Source organism: Amblyomma maculatum, chromosome 9, assembly GCF_055883805.1.
Source record: "Amblyomma maculatum isolate TAMU_Amacu chromosome 9, ASM5588380v1, whole genome shotgun sequence".
NCBI lineage: Eukaryota > Metazoa > Arthropoda > Arachnida > Ixodida > Ixodidae > Amblyomma > Amblyomma maculatum.
In genome coordinates this window covers 85,971,913-85,997,559 of record NC_139352.1, presented here as the reverse complement: position 1 = coordinate 85,997,559, position 25,647 = coordinate 85,971,913, and the positions used below count along the sequence as shown (strand labels likewise).

The window sequence follows — 25,647 nt, the reverse complement described above, 5'->3', positions numbered from 1 at the left end:
TACATCTGGCTTAGCATCAAACATTTACGGAGCGTATTTTGTTCTGTATACTTTGCCACTGTATACTCGGTTATTCGTCCCCAAAGGACAACTACACAGGTGCACTGTGAAACGAGAAAAATGCTTTGAAATGTATTGTTTACATATGATCCAATGTGCACTATAGCCTCAGCCGGTCCAGGCGGCGACAGAAGCGCCACTGCTTCGTGCTTGCGTCACAGGTCGGTGTTGGCCAATACATTCAGTCTCAGTGTCCATGAGCAGTTTGACTAGCAGCAACAAAAGGAACTCTGCCTTCGCTGCCATCGCCAAACCACACGTTATGTGGCTATCGTGAAAGGGCAGAACAGCGATGGGACGTTATCAATATGAATGAACACTGAACGCGCACTGCCTGCTGAAACTTTGTTTCACATGCCTGCTTACAAAATGAGGCATGTATACCTCCATGCGTTGAAGCCACCAGCAATTAATCCTGCAAATGTGATGATTAGAACCCGATGAAAAATTACGCTGACGCACTTCGCAGCTGCAACAGAAAATGCGTGTGGACAAACTGCTTTAGAAATACTAACTTACGTGGGACAACAGCTGCGGCATAACGTCTGACACAATTACGTCGGCAGCACGAGACTACGTTACTGGCGCGGTAATGAACAGAGTAAAAGGAAATCTCATGTTTAGTTTTCGTTTGGGTTATTCGCAGAAATTCCGCATCGTTTACAGGGCGTTGAAATCACTAATGATCCGTTCGTACAACGTTTGCTTTGTGGAAACACGAAATTACCGGTAGTACTATAACGACTTCATACTGGAACGTCACGTGAGCTTATACACCGCAAAGTGTCTGTGTCGCGGAGAAAAATCCTTAATCTGTCATGATAAACTGCTGGCGCTCTGAAAATTTGTCGATACAAAAACATTATGCGACCATAAGTGTAATACTATTCAATATGACTGCGAACCAGTTAATACTTACTTAAGAAGCGAAGAAAAATGATTCTGAAAGAACCCGTGATCTTGTCGAATTTCAGCACACCATTCTTGATCTGCTGCGTGAGCAGTTTGCTTTGTTTGAATGCACTGAGTAAACCTCGTTTCGCAGGTATCGCTACATATATCGATTCTAAATCCCCATAAAAAAATATTTTCAATCCAAGTGAAGTGAACACATGAGCACACATCGAGAGGTACCTATAGATACCTACGCGAATATTGCACCGAAAACTATCGCGTCGACGACGACTTCACCGCGAATACTAAGAAGGCGCCTGTACATTTAACCGCTGGGCACCAGGTCGTGTTTGTGACACGCAATCCGTGGCCGGCGAGAGACAAGCCACCTTCCCTGGTGCAGCTGGGATTTAGCTGGGATCAGCAAGTTGAAACACTCAGAGGAACTGACTCGTTTTCTCCGCTTTTTACAAAGTCCACTCAAAGACAGCTTTCGAGCCGTCTTTTGACGCAACGTGGGCATTCCCGCGCCTCGCTGATCCACGTGTTAAGCACCCAGACGATGTGCTCCTGCACCGCTTGCGCTTGTGTTCAGAGCCAGACGAGCAGTTCTTGCTCCTGTGCCGGCGCCGAGGGCCTCTGTCAGTAGCCCGTGGTGTAGGACCGGTGGGTGAGCGAGCTGAAGGAGTTCTCGCGCAGCTCCCGCTTCTTGGCGTTGATCAGGTACACCGACAGCAGGATGGCCGTCACCTGCGAGAAAGCGACGCAGTGCGGTTGACTTAGACTGTTCTAGGGATGATGAACTGAGGGTGGCGAAGAAGGGCCACTGACAAGGGACAAGTGGTCAATGAGGTCGACCTCATAAACAAGAAAGTTGTAGGTTTTGTAGGCATAACGTAAAATTTAGAACGTTTCAGGGCACACTTTACCGTCTTCCACATCCTGGGTGTAGGGGAAGGGGGGGGGGGGGGGGCTGAATAGAATTAAATTCCCATTGGAAAGCAGCACAAGCCGGCAGTTTTAATTATTACAAACACGAAGGGGCCTAACGTGCGCTGTGTGTCGGCTAGCTTTATAAAACCATAAGGCTGAAGATTAAACTCCACCTTTCAATGTCATGACACCGCAGCATTAATGACCCCCTGGACGATGTTCTTTCGCGTGCGCAGATTTTCCTATCCAATTAGTAATACCTTAAATCATTCCTCTGTTATGTTGCACGTACTCATTAGCATACTCCAGTAAGCTACGTGCCACGTTATATGCATGATCAGCAAGCAAATACAAAACACCGCTTTAACCAAAGCGGTGCGAACGCGCCCACGTGGTCTAAGGGTGGAGTGTCTGACAAGTGGTTCAAGGGTCTTGGATGGTGTCTGTTCCCATCTCAAAAGAGATGCATGAGTTGGCAGCTCCCGCCAACTCAGGTAGCTGGCACATACGTCACGCAACTCACCGACCGATCACAGCCGGGCTATGTGCCGATCCGGGCTGCTGCGGCTGCTTTTCGATGGAGGCGGAAAGCAAGCCGTCCATGTGCTGTGCAATGCCACTGCACGCTAAAGGTCCCCAGGTGGCCGATATTTCTGAAGCCGTCCACTGCGGCACATTTTTCCATCTTTCTAAACCCCCTAAATCAAACCAAACCATGTCATCTCCAACTACTGCCTGCGAAAGGCATGCTTGTGATTTTATCCCTATGAGTCACAATCATAACTTCTCATATTAAACTCATACTAAACTCATACAAATGTCATACATTCTCATATTTCTAATACGTTGAATGATATTTGTATATCTGTACGAGTTTAGTATGAGTTTAGTCATACTAAACTCATACAAATGTCATACATTCTCATATTTCTAATACGTTGAATGATATTTGTATGAGATCTGTACGAGTTTAGTATGAGTTTAGTATGAGAAATCTGTATGAAGTTATTGCGACTCATAGGTTTTTTTTTTTTCACTATAGGGGCATGCAGCTCATTCGGCTGAAAAACCGTCGCCATCGCCGTAACTATAGTTTTGCATAGTTTTGAGAAAAACATGTCGGAAAAATTCTGCATGTAATTTTGTATTCAAATTGCGACACAACCATAATTTGCCCTGCATAGAAGGAATGTGACATTATTTCGCTTCCCGTTTATCATCCATCTGCCAGTCAATTTTGGAGGCTATAGTTTGCGACAGGGGTTCGAAGCGACAACCTATGTACCTCCACTTGTATGCCGTTAATTGATGTGTAGGTGTCGACCGAAGAGTGAAATCGATACTATACGCCTCCTTTTCCCTCTAAAACAAAACCAACTAAAGATGTTTCACACTTTGCCACACCCTGTGCCAATCTCTCAAGGCCGAGAATCTGTGCAATGAAAAGGCGGAGTTAATGATGCCATCGTCTACTCTTAAGGTGAAGCTCAAGGTCCTCCTCATTTTCTTTTTTCGCTTAAACAAAACGCCGACAAAACTGAAGCCACATTTTCTGAAGAACGGGACCTTTAACGCTGTCGTGTTTCGTTGAAAAAATTGGGGGGGGGGAAACGACCACTGTGGCTTCCCCAAGGCACTCTCTTCAAGTGCGGAAGGACCACAGGCCTCCTAGTCGACCTGACTGTCAGTGGCCGTCGCTCAGAGTTAGAAGGCATAATGGAAGGTATGAGAAGTACCAAATGCACAGGGTCAGGGATTTCACCAGAATTTTAAATTTGAAACTTGGCATGTGTCTAAATATTTAGCGGGTAGAGTGCATAGATGGCAGAGGAGAAGCGCTAATTTTTTATAACTGTCGCTGATGCGTCGTGAAGGGCCACCAACGTTTAAGACTCCGACACTCATCATAAAAAAATGTCAACGTTTACTTCACCTTACACAAGGAGAAGTGTCGTATTTATGAAAAGAAGAAAATAAATAACAAGGACTAAATACAATGTTTCGAGAAATTACGAGGAATTTTAGGTAGCTAGCAATAAATATAAATGAACTTGCTGTTAAACGTCATTTGCGAAACGCAGACGCGTAAAACGCTGCAAAGACACGCGCGCCTTTGCACTACGGTATGGTATAACATATCAACACAGTAATTGAACACACAACAGGAATTCGAAACCATTTTCAACACTGAACACACATACGCAAGGTGTATATCGGAGCTTTGGTATCAGCCTCAACAGCTTGAGTGACACTAACACCTCTAGATATGAATTTGCAAATTTACACTGAATTTACCCAATTCAGTGTAAATGAATGAATTTACACAAGCCAGCCATGGACGGTGTGTCCCTTTACATACGCATATGCACGACATCTGGTGCAAGCGAAATTCCCCGTAGTGTGCAAAAAATATTCGTTACGAAGTATTTTTCAAGAAAAGCAAAGGGGTGTGTATGCCTCCCTAGAGCGTGTTCAGGGAAATCACTGCTATGGGTGTAATTGGGCTACTTGCCCGCATCACCCGGCTAGCAGTCCGTGAGCCGGGAATTCTACTAATCCTACTCACCTGTAGCAGTAAGACGACCCCGAGTGACGATATCCATATAATTTTGTGCTTGTAGAAGAAGTCGACCAGCTTCTCCTTGCACCCAGCCTAGAATGAGTACAAGCGAGAGAAAAACATGACGCTGTGCGACTAACGAAAACTGGTCGCACTCCCTTCGTTTTCACATCAAGGCGTGAACCATGACCATGCAAAAAGTTCAGATTATAATTATGGGGCAACGCGACCAAATCTCAACGAGAGGCATGAACACTGTCGTGACGCTGGGGCTATGTCGACCCGGCCTTCACTTGGTAGCGTGCAGAGACTCGGGGTTGAAGAAGGACTGAATCTTCGAAGTTGGTAAAATATGTACAAGCAGGTTTACTGGCACTTTGAGAAAACGTATTTACAAGAATATTTACATGAAAAAGAAGGGTACATCAGCAAAATGGCAAACGTTAAGAGTTCATAGCGAGAAGCGACTGGATGAGCCGTTTACCCAGGGCCCAGAGCGACATTTCGTGCTCTGCAGCGTCCTTAAAACCCCCCCTATGTCCAGCCCCTCTCTGAAGATGCTGACCAACCAAATCCAGGGCACGCCCCTCAGATATCGGCATCCAATCGAACACATCACTGCACTGATGGTCTGAAGCACTGACTGGTCCGGCATTGTTTCGTTGGGCGTGATCACTTGTTGGCGGGAAAAGCTTGGGAACGGCGAGGAGAGGAGGTACATTTCTATTCTTCAGCAAAGAAACCACAGGCTGGTTCTGACAAGTGGTTTTACTTCTCAGAAACCCGAGTGCACGTGGCGCCGCATCCGCTCCCAGCATTGTCCGTTTTCGACAATTGCAAATCTTTCCTGCATTCCTGGGAAATCACTTAATGGCTGTATGCGTCATGCTCCTTTCTTGTCCTGCACGTCAGCGGACATGTCACTCTGTCGTCTCCTTTGGAAAGTAGACATTCCTCACTGGACGATAGGGCTTCTCGACTGGAAGGGTGAACAAAAGAAAGAACTTCCTGCATTTCCCGCAGGGGGACGTTTCTTTGTGTTTTTCCAGACGTTCTCTTGACAGGGTCAATTTGGCATTTGCAGGTTGTCCACAAAGCAAAACAGGCTTACAAAACAGGATTCCTGGAAACAGGCTCACTTAGAGCCATTGGACCATCACCACATATTCACAATACTTTTCCATGCCCACAGGCGAACAATAGAGCGCGCAAATGCGGATGCTTGGTCGTAACAGCCTCCTCCCCCGCCAGAAGAGTCTCGGAGGGCAGCAGTCCCAGCTGCTGCATGAAGAGACGACTTAATGGCCTGCACGTGAACGCTTGAAGCTCGCTGTTGCTTGTCGCGTTGTCTTGATTGTTGTAGGCCAAATTGCTCGAGCTGTCTGAAACTCAACCACATGTCTAAACAAGCACTCGGCTCCCGTCTGAAGAGACCAGGTCAAAAGAAAACTGCCATTGTTGTTCGAGAAAAGCCCACTCTCAAGACGTTCAGGACCCACGTATTCCTAGAAAACCAAACGTGCTGCTTTACATAGTCACACATATACAAGCGCACGGAAAAAAAAAAAACCTGATTATCAATTTCGATACATGGTGAGGAACATCTCGGACCGCTTAGAAAGAGCGGCTAAGCGCGTCCGCATTCCCATTTAACTTCCCCTTTTTGTATCTTATTTCAAAATTGTACTGCTGTAAAATCAAGCTCCACCTAAGAAGGCGACTGTTCTTCGATGTCGCAGTTTGCAGCCAAGCCAGGGGACAATGGTCCGTCTCTACGGTGAATTTGGCCCCTCCAAGATAGCACTGCAATTTTTGAATGGCCCATACAATGCAAGCGCACTCTTTCTCTGACGCGCAATAAGCCCTCTCTCTAGAACTCAGTTTTCTGCTCAAGTAGAGCACGGGGTGCTCATTACCGTCGTCATCTCTCTGGCAGAGAACAGCACCTAACCCTCGATCACTGGCATCACACTGGACCGTGAATTCTCGGCCATAGTCTGGAGCTCGCAATACCGGACGGCTAATCAGCACAGCCTTCAGGTTTACGAAGGAGGCTTCCTTTTGTTCGTCCCAGACTACATTTGTCGGTTCTGTCTTGCGGAGAGCGTCGGTCAGAGGGCTAGCCAAAGCTGAATAGTTAGGGATGTAGTGATTGTAGTACCCAGTCAGACCTAGGAATGCTCGAATTTCCGTCTTCGTGCTCGGCCGCGGGTAGTCTGCTACCGCAGAAATCTTAATCTCGCTGGGTTTCTTGAAACCTTGACCTACATTGTGACCCAAGAAGTCCACGGTCGCCCTTGCCAGGCAACATTTCTCGGCCTTTACGGTTAGTCCAGCTTGACGCAAAAGGCTCAGTACAGCTCTTAGATGTACCATATGGTCCGCCCATGAGTCGGAAAAAACCGCAATGTCGTCTAAATAAGGCACCGCGAATGTTTCACACCCCTTTAAAACCCTATCCATGAGTCGGGAAAAACAAAATGGAGCATTTTTGAGCCCGAAACTCATCATTGTTGGCTGGTAGCTGCCCGTCGGAGTGACGAAAGCCGCGTATCTGCTGGCGCGTTCAGTGAGCGGTACTTGCCAGTATCCTCGAGTAAGGTCCAGCGTAGTCACATATGCCGCTCTACTGACCTGTTCTACTCTCTCCTCAATATTCGGAATAGGATACACTTGATCCCTGGTGAGAGAATTTAGCTTTCGGTAGTCTACCACAGGCCTAGGGTCTTTACCTGGAGCTTCTACTAAGATCATAGGCGAAGCATAATCGCTTTCCGAGGGTTTTATTACTCCCAATTCCAGCATGCGAGTTACTTCCCTATCCAGAATTTCTCTTTGCCTTGGAGAGAATCGGTAGCACCTTGATCGCACTGGCACGTCTGAAGTCAGCTCAATATCGTGCTCAGTCAAATCAGTCCTGCCTGGCCTGTCCACGAAGCAGGACTCAAACTCTGTTATTATTTCGCCCAGATCGGACAGCTGGGATTTCTTTAGTTCTCCTCTCTGCTCCGTCTTTTTGAGAAGCTCCTGAGCGTTGCTTCCTTTTCCGCTGAGGCAAATCAAGTTGTCCCCCATCTCCTCGGGAAGGTTTAAAGTTAGATTTACCACGGCTTCCCTCTGCACATAAGGCTTCATAAGATTGCAATGATAAATGCGCACTTCTTTACGCCTACCGGGAATTTTCACTGCGTAGTTAGTGTTAGAAAGCTTTGCAACGACTTCAGCCGGTCCTTCCCACTGTACTTCGAGCTTATTCTGCCTTGAACTTCTCAGCAACATCACCTGGTCCCCGATACAAAACGTCCTTTGACGGGCTGTCTTATCATAGTACACCTTGGAACGAGCCTGGGCTGACTTCATGCTGGCCTCAACGAGTTCCTTAGTGTTATGTAAGCGATTCAAGAGGTTCAGAATGAATTCCACTACTGTTGGGTCTTCTCCGCGCCCCTCCCAGGCTTCGCGCACCATTCGCAAAGGTGAGCGCAGTGACCTTCCGTACACCAACTCGGCTGGGCTAAATCCAGTGGATTCGTGCGGCACTGACCGCAAAGCGAAAAGCGCTGCAGGCAGGCAGGTATCCCATTCGCGCTTGTTTTCATAGCACAGTCCCCTCAGGACTCGTTTGAGAACAGAGTGCCATCTTTCTACGCTGTTGCTCTGCGGATGATGGATCGAGCTATGCACTACCTTAATGCCGCATCGCTCGAGAAATGAGGTGGTGAGGACACTCGTGAAAACGCTACCCTGATCACTTTGGACCTCGGAAGGGAATCCAACTCGTGCAAACACTGACAGCAGCGAATCCACTACACTCTCGGACGTCACCTCGCGCAGCGGAACAGCCTCTGGAAACTTTGTGGCTGGGCATAACATAGTGAGGATATAACGGTACCCTGACTCTGTCACAGGAAGTGGCCCAACTACATCTATTACTAACCGGTGAAACGGCTCGGTAATGATTGGTACTAACACCATCGGAGCTTTCCACTTATCTTGCGCCTTTCCAACCCGCTGGCACGTGTCGCATGACCGTACAAAATTTTCCGTGTCCTTAAAACATCCAGGCCAATAGTATTCTTGCAACAGCCTCTGCTTTGTTTTCTTTATTCCAAGGTGACATGACCACGAGCTGCCATGGGAAAGTCGCAGTAAGTCTCCGCGGTACTTTTGGGGAACGACTAATTGGTCCCGCTCTACTCCGCGCTTATCCTTGAATAAGCGATACAGCACTCCCTTTCTCATCTCGAAAGAAATATTGTTTGCTGTCTTAGTGGCACGGTGGCGCTCCCTTATCTCCTGTATCTTGGGATCATTGGCTTGCTCTATAGCTAAGTCCTCTCGGGTTCCACTTAAAAGTCTCGTGAGATTACTAGACACTGGCGGCAAGAGGTTACTCTCAAGAACGTCCTCATTCCGCGTCTCATCAAGCTCACTTTCAAGTTGACATATCTGAGATGCCTCGCTCTCAAAGTTTTCTGACCTGCTATCTTCCGCATTTACCACTGTTTTAACTGCCGTTTCCTCCGCTGTGGATTTTTCTGGAATGAGCAGTGTAGCTAGTTCTCGCGCCTTTGAACGTGTTAAGGCTTGCACAACTCTGTCTCCGAAAAGGATGCCCCTCTTTCGCAGCAGCATGTCCGATTTGTTGGAGAACAAATACGGATAGCACTTAGGAAGCTTTCCTGAAACGGCAGCCTCGGTTGTTAATTCGCCGAAAGGGCCCTCGATGACCACGTTCGCGATCGGCAAGCACACACTCTGTTCCTCAACTACCTGTCGGATCCATGCACACTGTCCTGTATAGTCGGAAGGCGACACATACGCCGGATGGACAACATCCATCGTTGCGGCCGAATCGCGCAGTACCTTGCAAGGCTTCCCGTTGACTACTAGGTCATGCAGGTAGGGTTCTAAAAGCTGCATATTTTCATCGCAGTCCCTGACATACGAGAAAGCAATCTTTTCTTTCCGGCAGTTGACGGCAATGTGACCCTGCTCATTACACCTAAAGCATGTGAGCGGCTTCCTAGCCTCAAGCTTATTCTTTGTGTTCTGCACGTTGGTCACTTCCCCACTTTTCTCACTGCCGTCCTTTCTAGGGAATTTGCCTGAAGAAACCTTCATTTCTTCGTTTCCAACTCTAGCAAAGTGCCTTTCCTGACGGTTTTTCACACTGAACTTGGGATTGCGGGGCCTATCCACTGCTGGGTTGCTGAATTGTCGGCGCGAAGCATACTCCTCAATAAGTTCGGCAGCTTCAGTTGCCGACTTAATTTCGCCTCGGTCCTGTAACCAATTTCTTTCTTTTTCTGGGAGGCAGTTATAAAACTGCTCCAAAAGAATTCGCTCGACTACAGCGTCCCTATCACTGTAGGAATCAGTGCTCTTTAGCCACTCGCCCAAATTAACTCTTAAATTGTACAGGAATTCAGGGTAACTCTCGTCCCTGGACTTAGTAGCGTTCCGAAAACGTTGTCTGAACGCCTCGGCGCTAAGCCTATACTTTCTCAGAAGGCAAGCTTTGACCTTCTCGTAGTTGTCCGCGTCCTCCTTGCTTAGCCGCGCGACAACCTCCGCTGCCTCGCAGGGCAGAACCGTCAATAATCTCTGAGACCAAGTGTCTCGCTGGAAGGACAGTTTTTCGCAGGTTCGCTCAAAGTTAGCCAGATACAGACCGATATCCCCTGATATCACATATGGCTGCATGTACTTTGACATCTTGAAATCTGCCTCCTTGTTGAGAAGAGGTACCGCTAGCTGGGGACAATTGCCCGACCTCTTGCTCAACTCTAGTTCTAATTTCCGGAGCTCAATTTCTTGGTCCAGCTTTTTTGCTTCTCTTTCACGCTTCTTTTCCTCTTTTTCCCACTCACGTTCGCGCTCCCTTTCCTCTTTTTCCCTCTCAAGTTCACGCTCACGCCTCTTTTCCTCTTTTTCCCGCTCTTTCTGCTGTCTGAGCTGCTCCTTTTTTTGACCGATGAGGTTCCATGCTTCACTGAGCTCCTCATCATCGGTTCCCAGATCAGTGATTGCCTTTATAATCAAGGGTTTTCGTGCCAAACCACTTGTATCAATTCCCAATTCCTCACACAATTGCAACAGTTCCGGTTTCTGCAGCTTTTGTAGGTCCATGATCGCTCCGAGTGTCGGCTACTTCCAAAACAACAGTGCAAACTACCAAACCTAAAGGCGTTTCAACACTTTTTACCAGTTCTAAAATCTAACCCTGTTCTAGAACCTGGTCCACATCAGAAGAAAAGCCAAGCACTCACCCACACATGCGATCGATGTTCCGAGCTGCTGTCTTGTTGGCCGATTGTTGCGCCTGCTTGTTGCTTGAGATGCCACCTCCGATCACAAGATGTGGCTTGTAGATTCTGATCCACCTCGAATCACCAGATGTTGTATCTTGTAGATCCAGATCCCACCTCCAGTCATCAGATGTTGTGGCTTGTAGATTCAGATCCCACCTCCAATCACCAGATGTTGTGGCTTGTAGATTCAGATCCACCTCCAATCACCAGATGTTGTGGCTTGTAGATTCAGATCCCAACGCTGGTCACCAGTTGTCGTGACGCTGGGGCTATGTCGACCCGGCCTTCACTTGGTAGCGTGCAGAGACTCGGGGTTGAAGAAGGACTGAATCTTCGAAGTTGGTAAAATATGTACAAGCAGGTTTACTGGCACTTTGAGAAAACGTATTTACAAGAATATTTACATGAAAAAGAAGGGTACATCAGCAAAATGGCAAACGTTAAGAGTTCATAGCGAGAAGCGACTGGATGAGCCGTTTACCCAGGGCCCAGAGCGACATTTCGTGCTCTGCAGCGTCCTTAAAACCCCCCCTATGTCCAGCCCCTCTCTGAAGATGCTGACCAACCAAATCCAGGGCACGCCCCTCAGATATCGGCATCCAATCGAACACATCACTGCACTGATGGTCTGAAGCACTGACTGGTCCGGCATTGTTTCGTTGGGCGTGATCACTTGTTGGCGGGAAAAGCTTGGGAACGGCGAGGAGAGGAGGTACATTTCTATTCTTCAGCAAAGAAACCACAGGCTGGTTCTGACAAGTGGTTTTACTTCTCAGAAACCCGAGTGCACGTGGCGCCGCATCCGCTCCCAGCATTGTCCGTTTTCGACAATTGCAAATCTTTCCTGCATTCCTGGGAAATCACTTAATGGCTGTATGCGTCATGCTCCTTTCTTGTCCTGCACGTCAGCGGACATGTCACTCTGTCGTCTCCTTTGGAAAGTAGACATTCCTCACTGGACGATAGGGCTTCTCGACTGGAAGGGTGAACAAAAGAAAGAACTTCCTGCATTTCCCGCAGGGGGACGTTTCTTTGTGTTTTTCCAGACGTTCTCTTGACAGGGTCAATTTGGCATTTGCAGGTTGTCCACAAAGCAAAACAGGCTTACAAAACAGGATTCCTGGAAACAGGCTCACTTAGAGCCATTGGACCATCACCACATATTCACAATACTTTTCCATGCCCACAGGCGAACAATAGAGCGCGCAAATGCGGATGCTTGGTCGTAACAACACTGAATAATTATCGGGGGGTCAGCCCGACTGGTTTTTAACTCTCTCCCTCTCTCTCTCTGAGGCACGCAATACTTGCAAACAGAAAAGCAGCATACATCAAATCATGTATGCATACAAGAACGCACACACGCATGCAGGAAAGCAGCCTCTCTGGTATGCGGATAATGCAAACCATTTCTGGAGGCAGAAACGTTCAAAGCAGCGGCTGCGAGATGTGCGGTGTCAATAACACCGCACTTTTCAGAGCCGCAGTAATAATAATAATCACTGATGAAACGTGTTTCGCGTCTAGTTTAAGTGTTACATTTGTACACCTTTTTTGTTATTCAAGTGTCTTGTAACGCCTGTAGTGTATAATGACATTACAGCATTGATATATTAATAATTACTTGGCATTTCCTGATGCTCAGTGTGAGCTGCCATGGTCATGCTCTTGATCCTAAACTTCTCCGCTCTAAGTAAGATCGACCAAGAGGCACCGGTTTCCAAACAAAAAAGGAAAACTGTGCAGAGTGCAGCGACCGTAGACAGCGCTTTCCTTTGAAAGAGGATCGTATGTAAACAGAGCTTTTCGAACTGTAAATCGAAACGTTGGCTGCCGAAGCAGAACTGGTTGCGATCCCGTAGGCAGTCATCGTAGTAAAGCATTTGCCCTTTCCAAAGGGGTGGGCATCTGGAGCGGACCGTCTGTAGAATGGCAAACAAGACAAGCCTCTAATGGCTCTGTGAGGGAGGTTTCGCCTGAGCGCTCCACTGGATGCGACCGAGGAAGAATCGTGATATTCTTTTTTTCTTTTTTACACGCACGCGCTTCTGTCTGCTCGAATGCCCGCTGGTCTAGTTGTTCGCAATTATTTACTTTTTGTCTGTATCGCTGCGTATCCCAGTGACCCAGCGGCGTGTCTGCTAGCTTTGACCGTTTGCCGGCAGGTTTGTAAAAGGGGTACAAACAGTTACGAAAAGAGGACACTGCCCGAGAAGGTCTTATCCTCGGAGACATTTTCAGAATCCCACTTCGTCCAAAGTACTCCAGTTGCCTTCGACATTTTCCCGTGTTCTTCGACGACCTCCGTCCAAGAAACATTCGACCAGAAACAAAAACAATCCCAAGCGTTTTCCCTGTTGCCCAAACTTTTCGCCGATAAGTTAGGCCCAAACGTTGTATATCTTGACGAAGATCAGTGAATACTCACTCGTCCAGCTGGCTTCTGTCACGAAGGTAGAATGAGGATAAAGATCGAATTCGTGGAGCGGCACACCGCGGTGAAAACTATGACGACATCTGCGGGTCGCAAAAGGAAGCTATATATAGCAAGTGTTCAGTGAGTTTAATTGGCATCACCTCGAGGTTTTATGTTGGCGAGACGTCGCTGTTTTTACAAGTTCCGAGCATCTCGATTAAAATTTATATAAAGAGCACGATGAATTCTGTCCCTTACCGCCGTGCCTCCAACTAGGGACAATCCGACCTAGGGATTGCTAGGGAATCAGGGCGGCTGTCGAGCAAAAATCCAGGCAACACTGGCGTTATTCATGGCGAGTTTTAGCCGCTCCCGCGAAGGGCGAGACATATGAAGGCAGTGAAAAATAAGGAGTATGGACAAGGACTTACTCTTTTGATTCGACGAATTTCCTTAATAGAGACGTCCTCTGTCTCCCCTACTAACCGGTAGCAGGTTTCGTCAATGTGGCTGTTTGTGGAAGCAAACTCCTTGGGGCCGCTGAAGCCGCAGCAGTCCAGCTGGAGACGGAACAGAAGCAAACATTCTAATTCTGGAACTGCTAGCGCCCAGATTCACTTATAATTCTTTACTGTGGTCGTATTCTACACGTCTTCTAGACCGCAGGCAATGGAGTTAAAAGCTGGACATACAAGGAATCTCGGAAGTGAAAATATAGGCTCGAACTCCAGCTGCAGAATTAGGCCAACGAGTGCCATCAAAAATCGTGGGAACGGCGACAGGTCTTACCCTATCTTGGATGAAGTTTTTTGTTGGCTCATTCACTTCTATCCAACCAGACTTTAAGATGTCAACCATCTGCCAAAAGAAAGCAAAAGGGTGACAACAATCAGAATAGCGCTATAAGGCTTGGTGCACCGCGCAGCCTTCGCCGAAAGTGGCTGCGCCAAACCGGAGTTCCGGTAGATGTTTATCGTGGAATATCTCTTTCATTTTGGAGGAAAAGTTGCAGGAACAAAGTCACTTTCACTTCACAGTCATTGAGCACCACAACTGCTCGATCAAATTAACTGCGAGCGCCCATTCGAAATGAAGCTGTTCCCTCCGAATAATTTTCAAAGCTTGCAAAGCAGAGGCCTATGCTTACTGAAGATACTATTGCAAACTACTGGCGATGTCAGGCATCGTTTCAGCTTTTTACTATAAGCTTACTCTGACAACCACAAGTGACACGAGAGAATGTGAGCATCTTGTATGCCAAAGGAGTAAGACCAGGAAACTCTGTGAGGCGGCACAAAAATGTTGCTACAAACAATATAAAATGTTGCTACAAACAATGGAATCGTCACGTTTAAGTACTCTCCCAAATCAACAAGTAGAACAAATAATTATAGTCGGATACAACTTAAATCTGCAGTAAACGTCACATATAATTCCTCCCGGGCAAAAGTAGTGCGCTGTTAAGGCTTTTCCTTTCACCTAAATAAAAAGCTAACCATCAAACCAAATTAAAAGCTCATGAATTTCAATGACTCTAGTTTGTTTTGTATAGTCAAAAAGTGCAAAATTTCTCTTGCTTACTGTTCAGCGGAGTAATACACACGCCGCAGACCACTGCCCATAGTTAGCACCTGCTGTTCTTTTTTTTTTTTTAATTTGTATCCCGCTATAGACGTCCTAATTTATTTTAGCAATCATGATGTAAGACCGTATAATGTGTATATGTGCACGTGGCATCTCTAAAAAGTGGCACGGTAACGCACTGCTAGTCGCTAAAACCCACTAACGGTACACAAATCAAATGCTCCAGATTTCGTCACCTTTATCTTGAGTATGCTGAGAGCAACGATGCCGCCTATTTCCGCTGCAACCATGACAACGGCCAGGAAGAGGAACTGGAAAGTGAACGCGAAGCAGAAAGTGGAAACACGTATAAAGCTTTTTTTTTTCTCCTTTCATAACACTGCCGGAATTTAGCAGCCTCAAATTCAACGCACAAGAACTCACCAGTTTCATTCCCAGACCTCCCTTCTTGTAAGAGCCTATCCATCCACACATTCCTAAATGAAAGGAAACAGACGAATGGTAAGGCGAAGGATTTGTGCGTCCGCGGAGAATATTACGCTGTCATTGTCAAGATATAAATTGATTGATGATTAAAAGAATAGTTATATGAGGTAGAGGGGAAAAAAATGTATGTGCTGAATTTTGTTGATGCGAAGTAATTATAGTTAATTTTATTTAGAGCCAGAAATGTCAATTGACATCAAAGTAGTCAAGGACGTCGATATAGTGGGCAGACGTCAAAACAGCCATGGACGTCGAAATTGTGAAAACATGTCAAAATTTAGCAAAAAAAAAAAAACGTAGGAAAGAACGTAGAAAAAAGAAAGAAAAGCAAAAACGACAAAAAAACAACAACAAGAAAGGAAGCAAATGAGTGAAAAAGAGCAAATAAGTACAGAGAGCAGCAGGACTTTCACCTTGCCGCACTTAATTTTTTACTCGACTCAGCAGAGTTTGCACAACGTAGCTTTAATAAATGCGTGCGAGTGTTTAATAGCCAAGCAGTGAAGCGCAGTTTAAAGAATGCAAACGTCAATATAAAATACTTATGGTTTTAGGATTGTTTCCAATCGTTTCCAAGTAGCGAACAGGAAAGGCGCCTGCAGGACGCAGTTTTCCTAAACTCATGTCAATACACATCTGCTCTTGCAAGAGTACCCTCCGCCAAGTTTACAAAGCAGCCGCGTCCTTATACAAAATTACAAGAAAGTTTAAACATGCAATTTAGGTTAGTTAAAAATATTCGTTATTTGAAAACCTTTTGGACTTCATCTTATCGGCAAGACGCACAACAAGCAAATGATAGGCAAGTCCGCGATAAAAATTCTCCACGTGCCACTCCTGAAGTTTCGTTTGGATGTTTGAGGCGTCAGCAGCTATCGATTAGGCTATCCGATAGCAACGCACCGATTTCATTACGACATGGCGTACCTGTTTTTCCAGTAACGTATATGTTCCCGATACATTTTAAACCAGCCAAAGGACGAGACACAGGGAAGGAGAGAACAGGACAAGGCTGGACTAACAACTGTATGTTTATTGAACGAAAGAAGACAACGACGACTCGTTCTGAAAAGCACGCGCACTACCCAACCGGTGAAATGGCAGGAAATTGAAAAGAAGTCCTCCGCGTCAATGCTCATTGCAGAGCACCTACCCGGATTTCTGTCCATTAAAAACTCTAGCACCTTAGAAGCGAAACAATCAGGAGGGCATCTTCGGTGCTTGGCATACCATGACGCTTTCCGGGCTCGACAGATGCAGAGTACTATCAAAGCCACTAACACTGACGGGTTGTGCACGTTGAAAGCAACACATGTAAAAGAGCCCAACAAATTAGTAATGAAATTCAACAAGGTACTTTTTTTTAGGACTGCAGCAGCTGAGGCTCAAAGTGAGCACTACAGGTCAGGCTCAAAGGAAGGAACTTTTTCAAGACAAATTGAAGCCCCTTTGCAGGCTGTGAGGTTCGAAACTGGGTTTGGGCCCACTGTGGAGGAGGGGCGCAGCGGGGTTTGTGGAGCTTCTTCCAAGCGCGTACCCCTAGAAAAGCCGAGCACCAGGCCGAGGGCTCTTTTACATGTGCTGCTTGCAACGTGCACAACCCGTCAGTGTTAGTGGCTTTGATAGTACTCTGCATCTGTCGAACCCCGACAGCGTCATGGTATGCCAAGCATCGAAGATGTCTTCCTGATCGTTTCGCTTCTGAGGTGCTAGAGTTTTTAATGGACAGAAATCCGGGTAGGTGCTCTGCAATGAGCATTGACGTGGAGGACCTCTTCTTCTCAATTTCCTGCCATTTCACCGGTTAGGTTGTGCGCGTGCTTTTCAGAACGAGTCGTCGTTGTCTTCTTTCGGTCAAAAGACATTCAGTTGTTAGTCCAGCCTTGTCCTGTTCTCTTCTTCCCTGTGTCTCCTCCTTTGGCTGGTTTAAAATGAACCGTTACCAACTCGCCCAGTCGTCAACCTTGTTCAGTTCCGGATACTATACGGTGCAATTCTGCGTAACCGCTGATAGATTCTCCACGACTGCAGCACCTATACGCACCTGTAAGGAACCACGCTCCTCCAACCCCCAAATGGACGTAGGTGAATATCTGAAAAAGATAATATGAAAAAGTACGTCGATAACAAATTGACGATCCCTTACTATTCGAGTGCTACGAAGTCATTCACAGTGCTACCAAACCTCAACTTTCTAGAAGCTGGATGTAGAGTCAGAAGTAAACAAGTGTAATGACAGATAGCACTTGAAGATTGTAGACAGATCAGCCTTATACTGATTCGTGCGTGGCTCCATTTTCTCGGCTGTATAATAATGTATAATAATAATATAATCTATAATATGTATAATGGTTGTATAATATTCAACATGTACTCTCGATAAAGAAATTTGTTGTTCATACAAATCAAATAGCCACCCACAAAAAACCATTACAAATTTGGGAAATGCGACAGCGGCGAACAACGCTATTTCATTTCTCTCGTACTTTCAGAGGCGTAGGGTTACCAAAATACTTTGTTGGGCGAGTTGGTACTTATTCATTATTAATATAAACAGCGCGAACACCAAGACAAGGGACAAGAAACAAGAAAGCCACAGTACATGCGCTGACTCACAACTAAGCCTAAGCCGTTTACTCCAAGGCCCAGAAAAACAAACATGAAGAAAACGAAACAGTCACGTGAAACAACCCCTGGGTTCACCTGCTGCATAAAAAATTACTTTAAAAAATCACTTAAAAAAGACACCTCTTTGCTTGAAAGAGCAAGAGAAGTCTTGCTGACACACTTATCCTCCGTTGAAATAAAATATGATTCCACTATCTCTCTCTTCATCTTCTCTTTGTGGCGATATAAAATCCTAACCTTGTCAAACTTAGGAGTGCACTTCTTCTCCTTCTTCATTATTTTACATGACTGGCAATGGGATACCAGAAACGTTTTGTCCTTTCCACTTTCAAAGTTGTTCTACCTGGAATCCACCTTCATAGGCTGGAAGAACAAGCTGTATACGCAGAAGGCTGGAGTATGCATTGGGTCGAGTGCTGCACCAGTCTTGAGTGACATCTTCTTAACCTACGTGGACAGACACTTAAAGGATAACTTGGAGGGCTTACATTAATCCACCTTCAGGTATGTGGACGACTTTTTAGTATTCACAGACCGTGAAGGATTCAATCAACTATTGAAGGACATTATGGATGTTTTTACTGAGTGTGGATCCGGGCTGGAATTTACTGTTGAAAAACCAGTGGACGATCGGTTACAGTATTTAGATATATTGATTCAATTTGGTGATGATCGTGCTTGTTGGGAATACAACCCGAGATCGATGAAGCCGTTGCTAGGCTCCAATTCGGGACATTTCAAATTAGTGAAGAATGGGATGATAAACACATGCTTATTAAATGCGTTGAAGAAATCTTGTTACCACGGCATGGGCAAGAGTTTTGAAAGACAAGTGACGAGAATTGCAATGGATGGCTATCGGGAGTCAGTTATTATTATTGAGGCCAGTTGCCGGGTACTGAAGAGCCTTAAAAGAACGCACAGACTTAAATCCCTGCCCAGCATTGGTGAAAGGAAAAGGAAGATTGCAGTGGTACCGTATGTGCACAGAATTTCGCATGGCCTCAAAAATGTAGGTAAGAGGTATAATGTTGACGTCGTATTGACCGCCCCGCTCAAGATGAAGAGGATCTGCCCGGCTATTCAAAGGGAAAGAGAAGCGAAGAAGCAAGAATGTGGGGTGAAACATAGAAACCCATATGTTGGATGCAAGACAGGTGTTGTGTATAGGCTTCCACTCTCTTGTGGAGCCAGTTATATAGGACAAACAGGACGGTGTATTAATAAGAGACTACAGGAACACTGGAACAACTTGGAAAGTGGAAAGGACAAAACGTTTCTGGTATCACATTGCCATTCATGTGAAATAATGAAGGAGAAGTGCACTCCTAAGTTTGACAAGGTTAGGATTTTGTATCGCCACAAAGAGAAGATAACGAGAGAGATAGTGGAATCATATTTTATTTCAACGGACAATAAGTGTGTCAGCAAGACTTCTCTTGCTCTTTTAAGCAAAGAGGTGTCTTTTTTAAGTGATTTTTTAAAGTAATTTTTTATGCAGCAGGTTCACGTGACTGTTTCGTTTTCTTCATGTTTGTTTTTCTGGGCCTTGGAGTAAAGGGCTTAGGCTTAGTTGTGAGTCAGCGCTTGTACTGTGGCTTTCTTGTTTCTTGTCCCTTGTCTTCGTGTTCGCGCTGTTTATATTAATAATGAAGGCGTAGGGTTGTCGCACAAACTTAGGAAGCCTCGCTCATGTTTCTCAGTTGTCACAAAATTCATAGGAAGATAGCAAAACAGTGTCATTAAAACTAACGTTCCACTGTTTAGGCGCATTTTGCCCTGGAAGACTATAAATAAAGCAGTGATTCAACATAGAGTTCTCATCACGATAACAAATTCACTATACTTATGAGTTGAAAGCGCTTTTGATTATAGTTCTCAGTGCGAAAAAACATTGGAATGATTCACGTTGTCCCAAATGGGAATTACTATTCAATCTCGATCAAGAAATTTATTGTTCATAACTTCGTTATTTCTGTTCTACTATTGTTGTATCTGGCACAGCGGATTAACAGCTTATTATGCACGGAAACTAGGACTCCTTTTGGGCAACTGTATTGCAGTTATCGTTGCGTAAACTCCAAATAAGGGTTATAATTACGCTTGGGTAAGACAATAATTTCCACAAGTCCCTGTGTCTCAAACATGCAAAAAGACGAGAAAAAGACCTGCTGAAAATGCTTATAATTATGTACAACAGCGAAAGAGCATATTAAAAACTTTGCAGTCATGAGCTCCTGAGCAATCACCAACCAGTGTAAACCACAAACTCTGTCCGCTGAGGTGGTCGGCGAGACACTGTGCCAGAACAGATAAGTGCAAAAAGAAAGAAATATAAGCAGAACGGACAAGCTCTAAATTTTGTCTGAGCCTCTGTCCTTGTCTGCCATTTCTGGCTGGTTTGTTTCTTCAGTAAGCAAATCGTTTTCGTTTCTCCTTGTAAATACGCGGTGAGATGAAGTGGCCGACTCAGATGTGATTGACTTTGCGCAGTTATTTATAACATGAAATTTCTGTCTCTATTGTAAATATGAAACATAAAAGGAGCAGGTGTACCACGTTTCAGGTCGGCTTAAGCTTGTATCACTGCCTCTTAATTTTGTTGAAGGCGTGTTCGGTCAACATAGATTGCAAACTGGGACTTTGATAACGCATAATGCAACCTACCATGAAGGTGCCCCTAGATGTAGTGCAACTTCCGGACTATAGACCGCTAGAGAAAATTTTGACTCAAAATAAAAAGCGCTTGCTCAGATATTCCGCACTTTCTTATTGTCCGCACAAGGTGATAGTTTGCTGTGACGGACCTCGGCTGAACCCACACGCGCGGAACAATAAATAGGAGGCACTGGAAACACATAAACGCACAAGAGATGATGTCAAACACTGACAGAAAAGCGTCACGGTTAATGTGCCTGTCTACGCAGGCCATCTCCTTTGCTAACAACCAAAGAGGAGATGAGCAAACGCTGTATATTATACGCTTCTGTTGCTGGTTGTGCGGCTTCAGTACCGCCGTTTGTGAATTATTATGTGTTTGCGGCGTTTTCAACTGCTTGCAGCGTTTGCAGTAAACGCTTTGGTTGTTACGGCGCTCATGTTTCATCCCCTTCTACACTTTTTAATGCGTAAGCATTAAGTAGGTATGCTTTCAAGGTTGCGTCACCAGACGTTTATCGACAGGATTACATAATCAAGTGATAGAAAAATGATTGGCTGTACTGGATAGAGGGTGAAATAATCTAGCTGAGTAAAAAAGGTTTGGCACGTGCAAAGTAACTAGGTAATTAAATAGAACAATTAAGTCAATTAGACATCGAAATAGCTAAGGCGGTTAAGTCGACGTCCAAAAGGACTCACGTGGTACCGAGCTTCCAAGGGGTGTAACGGCATAGTGTGACGTCACAAACCGGAAGCCGCTTCTTCCGTGTCCACATTATGCGGGTGCCGCAGTAATCTCAAACGTTTTTTCTTTCGTTTTTTTCTTTTTTTTTTTTGCAAATCAGAGCAAATTTGACTTTGTAATATTAACACGATGAAAGGTGGCAAGCGAGGTTAGGTCAGGTTTATTTTTTGTTTATTTCTCTTGTTGTGACAAACGATCCTATAATAAATTAATCATGCATACTTGCACACATAGATAACCCGCATCATGCGAACATTTAAACATGTATATTCCGCGGACTATAGTTCGGAAACTACGGTAATTAGAGACGGAAAGTTCAGACTGGTGCCCAAACCAACGATGGAGGTTAAGAGGCTTGGTAGCATGCCAGTATTTTCATCAATAGTGTTCGCTTTCGCAAAAGACAGCCAGGTAACGTGCGTTATTTGCAAAATGATGTTATGGGTGTTTGTAAGGAAGTCCAAAGGTAATTTCAGATCTTTTTGCTATTCTTCACAAAGAGCCAAACACCCACCAGGACTCCGTCCAGGAACCTCTTGTTCTCCGTCGTGGCCAGGACCCATAGCATGTATCCCAGCACCACGACACCCATGAACTGAAAACGGAGGAACAACAGGAGCGTTCGTCACACAAGCATGGCACGAGCCTCGCAAAACAATGGTAACATCATGACGGGAATATTTTAACATTATTCATCGAAACAGCGAGCGTGAAGCCCCACCGTATACGAGAGTTTAGCCAGGGATACAAAAAAAAAAAGAACAATCAAAACGTAAAACACGAAGAGCCAATCTGAAAATAGTCAGATGCAGCCAAGCATAAGGAAATACAGCGCACTAAGAAAACTTAGAAGGGCAGACCTCCAACTGCCCCCTCTCCTCCTCGTCACCCAGCCTCTTAACGGTCCTTATTCCTAATGAGGAAAAAAAAGTGTAAAATGAAGATAATTGTGTACCCTTTTACGCCATAACGAGCGCTGTAGCAGACAGGATATGCTAGCAGAGCGCCTTCATTTCGAAAGCACTTCCCAATTTAGCGCTCAAGAACAAGAAGAGGTGGTGGTGACGCCGTTGGCGAACTGGAGATAGTGTGCCCGGGTGCGGTACTCTATCATTCTGTCCGTTTCCCCAAAGGGCCAGCGGCAACGTGTTGAAAGTCTGCTTCAGTGATATTGTAACGAGAACAAAAAATTGCACGCAACATGCGCTGCGCCCAGACGTGCTTCTCGAAGACAATTTTGAGCTTCTTTCGAGTTTCTCCCGAGCTACTTCGTTCTTCAAGTGAATAGCGACCAGAAGAGTGGAAATATGCTGCGTCTGTTTCACGCCATTCTTACATGCGACATCCACCGATAACAGCCAAACTTTTATCGTCCATGCGTGTAGGAGAGCGGTTGAAACAAGAAGCGAGCGTCACCGCATAAAGGGCAATATTACGAAATATGTGTAAAAGAAAAGTTGTCCCGCTCCGTTTACTCGAATGTGGTATTTTCACACGAAAAGCATAAAATGGTGATGATTTCGCTCTCTCACTAGGCTTTTCTATTTTCACTGACGATCTCGTCATGCGGGTCTGAACACGTTAGCCACCCGCAGTGGTGGTTTGGTCATAATGGCGTTCGCGTGTATACCGGGTACGATCGGCGGCCAATAATAATAAAAAAAAAGAAACTAGAACCATTGATGTACATACATCTGAAGAGCATATAGCTACTCTTAGACACTATAGGGTTGTCGCAAGAGTAACCGTATTTTAGTGTTTGTGAGCCAGTACTGGATAGCAGTGCGCACGCTAACTTATTAGCCCCGCGAATGTGAAGCGACCTGCTGCACAGCAGTGGCTGTTCGTGCTCCGTAAGTTTATACTCAGTGAAACGTTTCCCGGTAAATGTAAACTGCGACATGGTGCTTCCATTTTAAGTGCTACTGGGATTTTATTAGGAGGTACGCAATAGCAGGCTAGCAATAGCTCAACGATAAGCCGCCGATGTCCGCACAACTAAACTGCAAAAATCCGTGAGTGCTTCGGATTGCAGGGACCATTGCCCAGTGACGTGAGAAATGTGCATTTCTTACATTGGTTAGATCATGATACGGCACTAACTGAGCTCTATATGGTTGGACGGAATAGTAGCGAGCTTCGTTAACTGGCTGCATCTCGCAGCAGGGCACACACCCATGAGCATCCAAACCCTAGCAGTGGAGCGGTTCCCAGGCGTCATAAAAAGCACTCATTGTGACTCCTCGGAGCCGAAACGTCCTCCCCCCTGCGGAGGCACAAGAGGCCACGCACAACATTCGTTACGGATCGCCTCCTTTTGCGGCGTTTAAAAGAACCCTCTCTTAATATTCTTATTTTTTATCCGACGCATTCAGCACCCTGCAGGTTGTCTGTTCCTTTATCTCCCCTTTAAATCTGCCTCCATTAAAAAGAAACGAATTAAAGTTGCAGAAAGTGCAAAGGAACGCAGGAAGCACGAGAACAGAAAGGGAATACGAACAAGGAAGACCTCGGGAGCCGGAAGCTACAGAGAGCAGCTCATCCGAGTAACGACGATTCGTACACATGGGCGAAAGAGTACAGCGTTAATATGAAGAAAGAAAAACCGAGGAAAATATAACCCGCAAAGTGAGCAGTAAACAGAGCGAGCGATTCTTCAAAAGCGCGCGCACTTCGCCACCCCATGGGGCAAAAATGGTGGGTGGGGTGGCTTCTGCTATTTTCGCGAGTGCATAGAACGCGTCGTTTTCGCTTTCAAGACTTCTCTTTGGTGACGCCCACTGTGTATGCGAAGTGCGAACAACTGGCGTACGGCGACGCCATGACACTTTCTCTTCCTTCTCCTCTTCAAAGCCGACCAACTCCTCCTTTCCACATCCTCATCGACGATGCTCAGCGAGCGACGAGCGCCCAACAAGGACGCGAATGGTGTTTCATTCTACACCGGTCATAAACGGTGCTGGCGGACACAGCACATTTTTTTGTTTGCTCTTTTTTATCTCCTCTTTATCGTGACGATCGTGCTGGCCGCTTGGCACTCCTCGCCTGTGGCATCGGCACGACGTACACACGGCCCCGGCTCCACACGGGACGCGTATCGCACGCTTGCCCTAATTGCGCGGAACCCTATTAGCAATGGAAATGGTGAACAGTGATTCAAGCCTCCAAAAACATACACTTGACATGTACCAGGTGTAGACCGAAAAAAAAAAAAGAGACACAGTCGAACACGGTGCCGTAATATAACAGCTAGCTCTTTAGTCAGTGCTGCAATGGAAATGAGAGCTGTAAATGCTCCATAGATGGCGCACACAAGCGATCGCGGCCCTGAGCATCATCATCATCATCATCATCACAAGAGCAGGACACTTGATTTGTGGCATTCGGGCTTTTTTTTTTTTCTTTTTTTTTTTCAGAGCTCAGTCTTCATTTCCACTCCTGGTACCAATATTTGCTCCAGTTTTAATTTAACCACTAATACTAGTTTTATATGCCCTCCGAACTCTACAATGCCGCACATCAGCACCCTTCTTGACGTTGGAAAGACGCGCCCTGATGACACTCGCCTTTATCAGCGTGCTGGAAATAGTAATTTCAACGCGGGGGCGTTACTTCACTTATACTTTCAGATACGCTGAGACAGTACAAGGGCGTATAATGCTCCGACTTTTAAGCCCGAAGCCAGCTCAGTGAAACGGGAATAAGGATATCAACCCGAATTACCTAATGTCTTAGCAATGTGTATGTCGCGAGTGGGTACTTCAAATAATTCGCACCCCATTTTTCTTAATACCGACGTCAGGGACTTGAATCAATTCTGTAGACTTTATTTTTGAGAGCTTGCTACTCGCCTTACACTAGCTACTGAGAAACAAAAGGGGTGATAGAAGTTCCTGTAGCCCGGATTCTTAAGTACACCGTAGCGCTCCCATCCTTACACAAAATATGACTCTTCAGTGTGTTGTAGGAAATAGATTCAATCTACGTAGTAGGTTTTTAGTAGAACTTAATCTTCCGCAACACGCATGAAGCCATGCCTATAAAACTCAAGCGGCAGTTTGGAGGGATCGTTCAGCAACTCACATCTGAATTCCGCGGCCTACAGGCAGTCTATTAAGCATTGCACCCGAGGAATGTGATGCGTAGCCTCTCTCCTGTATTGTCCACTAAAAAGTTCGTTGGAGGCACTTGGATTTCTTTCAAGTGCCTTTCCTGCGACTCTGCCCTCATTTGCCACTTTTATTTTGTAGCGAGAGCTACACTGGCCACAGACTCGCCATTTCGCCGTGCCCGTCCGTGCTTGTCCGAAGAGTAAAGAAAGAAGAAGAAGAAAAAGAAGAAATGGAAGGCGGTAGCTGGTAGCTGA

The 25,647-nt window shown here is 45.7% G+C and overlaps 1 protein-coding gene across 1 annotated transcript; it reads right to left on the bottom strand.

Moving 5' to 3' along the window:
* Positions 1–1,458: 1,458 nt before the first annotated feature.
* On the bottom strand, positions 1,459–21,894 carry LOC146179675 (uncharacterized; the record flags this gene model as incomplete). Its single annotated transcript, XM_084579905.1, has 8 exons — positions 1,459–1,704; positions 4,454–4,540; positions 13,609–13,737; positions 13,967–14,035; positions 14,998–15,072; positions 15,185–15,237; positions 17,292–17,340; positions 21,796–21,894. Coding segments are annotated over 8 exons (669 nt in total), but the record flags the coding sequence as incomplete, so codon positions are not given.
* Positions 21,895–25,647: the final 3,753 nt, after the last annotated feature.